This window comes from Pteropus alecto, unplaced genomic scaffold, assembly GCF_000325575.1.
Source record: "Pteropus alecto unplaced genomic scaffold, ASM32557v1 scaffold80, whole genome shotgun sequence".
Taxonomy (NCBI): domain Eukaryota; kingdom Metazoa; phylum Chordata; class Mammalia; order Chiroptera; family Pteropodidae; genus Pteropus; species Pteropus alecto.
Window position 1 is genome coordinate 1,824,534 of NW_006430460.1, and position 9,375 is coordinate 1,833,908.

At 50.2% G+C, this 9,375-nt stretch overlaps 1 protein-coding gene across 1 annotated transcript in view; it reads right to left on the reverse strand.

Annotated features, from left to right (window-relative positions):
* The window catches only part of MTUS2 (microtubule associated scaffold protein 2), a 277,079-nt gene that overhangs the window by 112,070 nt on the left and 155,634 nt on the right, over nt 1-9,375 (reverse strand). The window contains exon 5 of the mRNA XM_006904828.2: nt 1,185-1,283. Coding sequence (XP_006904890.1) covers nt 1,185-1,283 — 99 coding nt within the window. The remainder of the gene's footprint in view (nt 1-1,184; nt 1,284-9,375) is intronic.

Consider the following 9,375-nt stretch of genomic DNA (forward strand, 5'->3'; position numbering starts at 1 on the left):
CTATTATCCTAAGTGGACGCAAGTACTGAAGCATGTGGAAGCGGGTTTTCAGACACAGGGGGAGCACGGAAGCCAGCTCTCAACCTGCAGAGGCGGGGCAGATATGGGGTGAGGAATTCCCAAGGGGGGGCCTGTCCCCTCCCCACCTTCTCCTGGAGCCAAAGCCGCAACAGGCCAGGCTCCCCCTGCTGGGTGAGCTTCCTCGTCCTTCCTGGCTCATCCAGAAAGTCTTCCATCACTCAGTCTGGATGTACGCAGGGCGCTCCTACCTGACCTCCACTCTGTTTAGGCACCAGCTTTGTCTCCTGACCCTGTCGTGTGTGCTTTTGGCTTATTTCCTACACTTTTTTTCATTAGCCAGAAATATCAGTAAGTTTTCTAAATAGTGGAGTGACTATGAATGCAGTTTGGGGATTTAGAGCATCTGGGGTTCAAACTTAGACTCTACTACTTATTTCCTGTGGCTTTGGGCAAATTATTGAAAATCTGCATACCTCGATTTCCTTGCATGTAAAGGCAGTGGGGGGGGGCAGCAATTATACCTGGCTTGTGGGTTACTGTGGACATTCAATAAATTTATACAGTTAAAGGGCTCTGGACAGCACCTGGCATGCTGTAAGAACTCACACAGGAGCTGTTATTATTGCTACTGTTTTTGTGCTTACAGAAAATGTTCTAAAGTTATACTGCATTCTATTCTACAAATGCCTTACGATATGAATTTTCATAATAAACAATTTTCCACTTTCAAGTGATATGATGTAGTTTATTCAAATCTAAAGGTAAAGAAATGGTTTCCTCATTGACAAAATAACAAGTATTTGATATCTACGGATGCTCTGTTTTTCTTCCTTTTAGAAAATATTATCTCTTGAGGTTAGATTTTCAAAGTCTGTTCTTCAATTATAAATTGTTGCTACATGCTGTTGGAATCGCAGACACTCCCATGCAGAGAAGATTCTACCTCTTAGAGGGAGCGTGATAACATTTTTTTTTTCAAGATACAATGCTGCCAAGGCTGGTTCCTTTCATCCAGAGCCAGAACACGTCGGCACATGTGTCAGGCCCTGGAAATAGCATGCATACCGCGCGGGCTGGCACTGCTCCACTTAATGACATTCGAACAGACAAATTCTCCCTTCCAGCCATCCACCCAAATAACGCGGATCACAGTACTTAAATACCTGGTGAGTGAGGCTTGGTGGACGAAACTGCCGATCTCTTCGGAGATGAAACAGCAGGCTTATTCACATCTTGATCTTTCTGTGCTTCTTTCTTTGTTCCTATAGTAGTTCAAAGAGAGAAAGAGAAAAGCAAGCAAGCTAGTTAGAGTGGAAAGGAAAGTTTAACAAAAAGCAAACTGACGTGTTTGTGGACAGGGAGGTTTAACAAAAAGCAAACAATAAACTAATATTTGGATGATTTGTTGTCATGGTCACTCCTCCCCCCCGCCCCGCGTCGTGTTTCAGGAACGGCACACTGGTGTATAGCAAAGGGGGGGTCAGTTGTGACGGTCAGTAGCGCACTGCTGTCTCTCTGATTAGATGAAAAACACCCCGTCTCTGGAGGTCGCTGTACCCCAATGACACTGGCGAACTACCTGTGGATTAAAATTGTCCTGTCCTCGGCCACCAGCTCGGCCCGTCTGCCTCTTTCTGCAGAAACTAATTTTCAGAAGATTGAGAAGGAAGCCGTTACTGAACATAACTAGGAATGGCTGCTGCATCACCTTCATCACCGAGGGCCGGGCCACTGGGGACAGACACGGTCACCTCTAATTAACTTCCATGCAGCTGGTCCACAGAGGTGACATGCCGAGCCTGTTACACGGAACCAGAGCTGGCCGTGGCAGGTGGGTGACAGCTACGAACAGCTCGAGGATGCTCCTCGAATTCTGTTCTGGGCGCGTGGGACACAGTGGCATTTCTCCCCTTCACATCGGTTTTGTCAACAGGTCGAAGAACAAGGGATGGGCGACCGGAGAAACCACAGAGACCCGGATGGGCCGGGGCCCGCCTCCAGTTCAGCGGTTTCTTCCGTCATTTCAAAGACACGCGTTGGTGACGGTTCCTTAGATGGAGAACATGGAACTCCCGCCCCAAACCGTGCAGGCTCCCTCCTCTTCCAGAGGTAGGCGCTGCCAGCAATTTGGCATTTACTCTTCCAGACTTTCCCCCTAGGTATTTATAAGTATGTCTACACTTATGCAGATACAGCTATGAATCGATTAAATGGATTCCATACTGCAATTTCTTTTTACCTACCGTGTTTTTTTTTAAAAAGTCTTTTTTCACGTCAGGGTATTTATAGATCTTTTCCAAATGCCGCATCATGTTGAGGATGTGCCCTAATTCGCTTACCCATCTCTTATTGATAAACATTGAGATCGCTGTCAAGTTTTAGCTATTAAAATGGCCGATTGTGCTCCAATAAGCATTCTTCCACTTGTTTCTTGCATGCATGTACCAGTATCTTTACAGGGCAAATGCACAGAAGTGTTTTTGCTGAATTCGGAGCCAGATTCGTATTTCCAGACACGGTCCGATTGTCTTGCAAGAGGAGCCGTGGATCTGCACGCCCGGCCCAGGGCGCGCGACAGCAACCCTTTCCACACGCCCTGCGCCCTACTGACATTGAGGTCGCGATCATTTTAATTTCCGCCAGACACTTCGAGTCTTCTATCGGTTATGCGCGTGTCTGTGTTTGAAGATTGCTTAATTAAACCTTTTGCCCATTTTTCTCATTAACGCCTAAGAACTTTTCACTTATTCTTCATATGAAACCTTGGTCCGCTATATAAATCACATTTTTCAGTCTTCCACTTTCTAAAACTCATCGTAGTATCTTGCATCGTACTGTAGTTTTATGCAGGTTTAACATGTTTAAATATGTTAGTTTTTCATTTACAGGCGACTTGCACATGTATGCCTGCATGCACATGGGTCCACATGCCTGGTGGAGGGGTGGAGGGGTGGCTGCCAGCGCTTGGGAGGAAGACGTGGCCATGTGGACTCTGCCTCCTCTCTTTTGTCCTTCTGCGTTGGCCTGACTGGGCCACCACTTCCCGCGGGCCGTCACGCCTGCCTTTCCCCCTCCGTCCCTGCCCGCCTGCCTCTGACTCCCATCACGGACCTGTCCCCTCGCCTCTGTCTTATTGCCTTCGGATAAACTGTCTTAGGCTCGTTGGTTTAATCCTCTGAGGCCTGAACTCTCTTCTCCACCCTCGTAAGCCTGCCTCCTCCTCTCAGCAAGCCCCGTGGCGTTTGGTCAACGTGCCCCACATCTTCCGTGTCTCAGGAAAGGCACCAGCATTCACTCGCTGCGCTCAGGCCAGAAAAGCCAGCAGCTACCTTGGTTTGTTTCTTTGCCCCCCGGCCCCACTCAGCCCATCAGCAAAGCTTGTTGGCTCTCCTCCAAGAAGACCCCCCAGGTCTGCCCATCGCCCTCTGCTCCGCTGCATCCACGATGCCCATGTCACCCACACCCCTGCCTCTGCCACAGCCTCCCACTTGGTCTGCTGCTCCTCCCCGTGCCCCGCTTCCTCCCATCCCCCAGCTCATCGTCCCACAGCAGCAGCTGAATGACTTAGGATCTAAGTTAGAGCAAATTCTTCCCAATCTAAGACCCTGCAGTCACCCCCGCAGGACGCTCGGAGTGAAATGTCACCCCCTCAGCACATGCAAGGCCCTCTAGGCCAGCACTATTCAACAGAAGTATATATAATAGGAGCCGCTTATGTCATTTTAAATTTCTGAGTTGCAACATTTAAAAAGTAAGAAGTACAGTGATACTAATTATAACAGCATATTTTAGTTAACCCACATTCCACATCACTGCAACATTGGACGCCGGCCGCCTTTCGAGGGCTGGGTTATTGCTCATGGGCTGGTGGCTGCCATCGTGGGCAGCACAGCCCCAGACAGCCTGGTCCCCGCTGCTTCACAGACACACCGCGACGGTAATTTTACGTGCCCACTCGACTGGGCCGTGGGGTACCCAGACACTCGGTAAACGTCACTCTGGGTTCACCTGTATTCTGGGTGTCTCTGGGCGATATTAACATCTGACCGGTAAAGCAGACGGCCCTCCCCAGCGTGGGTGGCCTGGGCCCGTCTGTGGGAAGCCTGAGGAGAACGAAAGGCTGGGCAAGGAGGCCCCTCACCTGCCCGATCGGGTGAGCTGGGGCATCGGTCTCCCGCCCTCGGGCTGTGCTGGGCTCCAGCTTGCTGACTGTGGACCTGGGGGTCTCTCAGCCTCCATTATATATATTCTACATATGCACATATACCTTCTTGATGGTTTCTCTGAGCACCCTGGCTAACGCGCACTCTGGCACCAGCCGCCCCCTGCTCACGCCCTCCAGCCATCCGCCAGCCGTGCCAGTGCTTAGCCATGTCACACCTGTGCCCGTTACGGGCATTGAGGCTTGAGTTCCTTCCGCAGAGGATATGCCTCCCCTGGCCCTTAAGCATGGTTCGCTCGCCCATGCATTCAGGTCTCAGCACAAATGCGGAATCTTCAGAGCAGCCGTGCCTGGCTCGCCAGGTAAAGGAGCCCTCCTGTTACCTGCCACTGTCTCTTTCACGCGTGCCATTCCCCCTCGCAGGAGGTACTGTTACCCCCGAATACACTACATACTCATCTTGCTGTTGGTTGTCTGTCTTGCTCACTAGAACATGCGTTTAACCAGTGGGTCACCCCTTTCCCTGCTCGGCATGGTTGTCCGTCGAGGCTCCTGCCCCCACTCCTTCCAGGGCTCCCCGAAGGCTGGGACTTGGGGCCCTAAAGCCCAGCCAGCGCTCCATGCCACCGAAGGCACGCCCACCCTTCTCGGCTCTTTCCTTCCCATCCTCTGCTTTGGTTTTAGGCATCGACCGACATGGAAAGGTGCTGAGGCTCCTGGGAGCGGACAAGGGAAAGGAGACAGGCTGAGAGTCCATGCTTATCACAGCGCGTCACAGGGAAACGCGGTACGAACGCGCACTCGGTGTCAACGCTCTCCATCCAGCCTCCATGGAGCGCAAGGTGACAGCTTCCACCAAAACTTAAATACCGATGGACTTGACTCAGCAATTCTACTTCTAGAAATCAGTGGCACGAGTGTGGAAAGGTCTATATCCAAAGATGCTTCGTACGATAACAAAAATGTGTAAATAATCGAAATGCACATTGGGGAATGGTTAAATAGATGATGGTATATCCACACTGGGGAGTACTATGCAGCCCTTAAAAAGAACGCGGTCGCTCTGTCTGGTACTGGCAGGGAGAGATGTCCGTGATAAATAACAAAGCCGGTTGTTGAACAGTATGCACTTTTATCCCGTTTTTTACAACACGAAATGTTATCTGTACTATGGGTATAGAAAGACGAGAGACAGGCACCAGATTTTTAACGCTGGTTACTTCTGGGCAGCAGGATCGACGGGCTTTTACATTTTAATATGCTTCTGCATCGTTTCCATTTTTTTTATGACGAGTCACACATTACTTTTATAATAGGAAATAAACAATAAAAGGAGAAAAACCTAAATGAAAATAATTTGTCTGATCCAGGAAAGGAAAAGGAGAGAAGCCAGCCGTGTGCCACCAATTCTGCAAAAAATTACTCTGATCACAAGTTCACGATCTCCCCTCCCCCAGGAAGATGCCTTTGTAATTCAGGGAATTCTCGATAGTGCAGAAAATTACTGCGATTAGTCAAGCCTTTCCGTTCTCTTGTGATCCAGACTCGGCTCAAATGTTTTCCACGTGTCTCATCAGCTTTCAGTTCATTCTAAGGTCTGTGAGTAGCTGGGAGCCATCGCGGTGTGAGTTTCTGGGTTTTCCTACCACCTCGTGCCACTGTCCCTCTGCTTCCTCCCTACCCCACACCTGAGCCTGTCTACCCAACATGCTGGCACCGTGGCGTCGTAATTGCTGGCTATAAAAACTGTTATTTCCAATCTGATGGGTCCAGACATCCCTCCTGCCACCTGCACCTGTCCGTAGCTGCCACCTAGACCTACTGGACGACCAGGTCGCCGTGCTCCGGACGGAGCTAACGACACTGCTCTCAGATCCGCTGCCCTCTCTGTGGTTTCTTTCCTGGTCGATTATTCCCCCCGTCACTGCAGCCAGAAGCCAGCGGGGTCCAACTCCTCATCCTCCCACGTCTAATAGGTCCCCAAGTCTTCCTGACTCAGCCCCGCACACGGCCCCTGGATCTAGCCCCCTACCCATCCGCACCTTTTAGTTTAGCTCAGTCCCCATCGTTTCTTGCTGGGACAACTAGAAACCTCTCCTGTGTTGTCTGTTTTGTGTCTTACCTTCCTCCTCTTTACCTAACTCGTCCTCCTGATCACTGCCAGAGGACCTTTCTTAGGCATTAACCAGATCACGTGATTGTCCTTTGAAAAGCCTTTCCTGAGCTTCCTGTGGTCTTCAGCCAAATGTCTCTGTGTCATGGGACGAGCCACCTCCAGGGTCTCATTCCCTCTGCGTCTTGGCTTACGCCGTCCCCTTTGGCAGGAGTGCCTGGCCTCTCCCCAGTCTGCTTCGCCACGTGGTCCTCCCCACCTCACATTCTCCGAGGCCTCCGGATTAGCTTCTTGTTGCCGCTGGAACAAATCACTGCAAACTCAGCGGTTTAAAACAAGCACTCGATTCTCTTGCAATTCTAGGGGCCAGCAGCATGAAATCAGTCTTGCTGGGCCAAGTCAACGTGCCGGCACGGCTGGCTCCTTCCAGGGTTCCAGAAATAACCCGTTTCCTTGCCTTTCCAGCGTCCAGCGGTCCTTGGCGGGGGGTCCTTCCCTGACCTTCAAAGCACACGACCCCCATCTCTGCTTCTGTCCTCACATCTCCTCCACGCTGCTCCCACCTTTCCGAGGACCCTTGTAACTTCACAGGGTCTCCCTGGAGAATTCAGGTTACTCTCCTCATCCCAGGACCCTTCATGTCATCGTGTCTGCAAAGCCCCTTTGGCCACGTGAGGTAACACTCGTAGGTCCCACCGATTAGGGTGTGGGTGTATTGGGGGGCCATTGTTCACCGCCGCTAACTGAATGGATGAGAAAACGCTTTCGCTCACCAAAAAGGCACTGACTGCTTGGTCTACATTAATTCCCTGAGTCTCTGTTGCTTATTTACGTAGCTCTTCCTAAATTCCCCAATTCCTCCGTCCTTAGGCCCACTCAGTCACCCCGTCTTCTCCTCTGGCACAGATGATGTGCCTCTAGTAGCCAAGAGTCTCCTGTTTGGCCTGACCAGCTTCTTTTACTGGCACCTGTTTGGGGAACCAGCCCTTCCCTTCTCTTGGTCCTGGTGGTTGGGTGGGGCTGACCCACCTGGACCTGGAGGTGGGCCTGTGGCCCTGGCCCTGCTTTGAGGGTGACGACGAGATCTGAGTTGGGACAATGACAGCCCTAGCTTGAGAATTTTGCTGGAATTACCGACAGAGAATTCTTTTTGTGACAGATGACGAAGCCAGTGGGATATAAGTCTGAGGGCCTGTGTGCTTTTGGAAGCCCCCAGAGGGAAGAGAAGGTCAGGGACCACAGTTAAGCCCCTGGGTTCAGCCCCTGGGTTCAGCCCCGCCTCAGGTTAGCATCTCCGCCTGAACTTTTCAGTGATGTGAGCCAAAATCCCTCTGTGACTCTGCCTTTCTTTTTTTGGCCTAAGGCAGTTTGAATTAGGTTTCTGTACCTTGCAACCAAACAAGACCTGGATTATACAGTGTCGGTCAGAGGAAACGCTCCCCAATAAATATATACACGTGCTCAGCTCTCACGGGGGTGAAACTGGTCACCACGCCTTGTGCACCTCGCTGTACCTCTGGTACACGGCGACCCAGGGCCGTATAAAAGAAAGTATACACATGAAATCCCGATCTCACCGCTGGAGCTTTGGGGCTGGAGGAGGGAGGCAGAGGAGAAAATGGCAGCCTCGCTCTGGTCTCAGAGGACGGGTCTGCAGAGTTTAATTTAAACACTGTCACTGCTAATTTTCACCCAACTCCAGACACTTACTACACATCCAAATGGCCCTAAAATGTTTCATCTGAAACAGAGCAGCAAGAAGCATCTCAAAGGCCTAAAGACGAAAGATGCTGCCTGGCAATCCACACATGGCTCCTCGGAGAAGCAGCGTGGACAAGCTGGGCACCAGGGCCTTCCGCTTGATGAGTGACCATGACAGCTGCTGCGAGAAGTTCCGCTTCGAGTTTCCTTCCTGAACTGGGCGTCATCAGAGTGCCTAGCGGCCCGTGCGTCCTGGATGCCTCGAGCAAGGACCATGGGCACAGGGGCCGTGAGAATGGCCGAAGCTGTCCAACCAGGAGCGGTGTGCTCGCTCTGAGGCTGACGCTGTCACCTAAGAAGACATGTAATGACGAATGACAACGGCTAACTCTGGATCCTCATGGAGCACACTCAGTTTAGCTTAGTTATTAAACTAAAACAATATCTTGTCACACCCTCTATATGTCCAATTCGCACTCATCGCTTTCAACTTTTTAATGTTTTTTTTCCCTAGGATCTCTATAAATTTTCTCCATATACCTAAATAACATGTTCATACTGCTATTTCTTGATATTTACATTTTAGACCGATTTTAACAGTTTCCTACCATGGAAAATGACAATTTTGCTTTCCCTAAGCTCCCTTTCAGACTATAGCCCTCATCGACGACAATGTAGTTGTACCATAATTTTTGGTGAAGTCAAAATTCATTGCTCGTCTTGTTACAACTACATAAATATTTTTCACACCTGAGCGGTTTCCTTACTTGTACGACTTTTTGTTTTCCCTGGACTTAATAGCTGCCTGGGTTTTCATTTGCTTAGATTTCCATATATATGTTGCTAATTCTACCCAAAATTCTCGATCAGAGCACAGATCTCGTCTCACAATTATGTGAAAGGTTCCATTTTGTTTTCTTGGAGCCCTTGATTCTCCATTTTATCCCGGACTGGTAATTCTTAGGACTGTCAGGGCGGTAAGCCTGGAACGTTCCATCATCATTCCAGAAAACCCCACTGCCCCTCCCTATGCTGTGTCTCATTTCGCTGGACCCCTCATGTCTTCCTCTTTCTTGGTCTCTTTCCTTATTTTAGTAGACCCCCCCACCCCCCTTTGAGTTTACAGAGAAAGGTGCACGGGAGGTAAATTATCTGACATTTTTCATGCTGAAAATGTCTTCATAACATTTATTGTCTGGCTGAATCCAGGATTCTAGGGTGGCGACCGTCTCCCCCAGAACTGTGAAGGCGTTTCGGATTACTGCCTAGCTTCCCGGCTTGCTCCGGAGAAGTCCGATGCCATTCTAAATGTCGACGATGGGCACGTGATCTGTGTGCTCTCTTGGGGAGCTCTGGGTGCCTCTTCTTTTCCCCAATA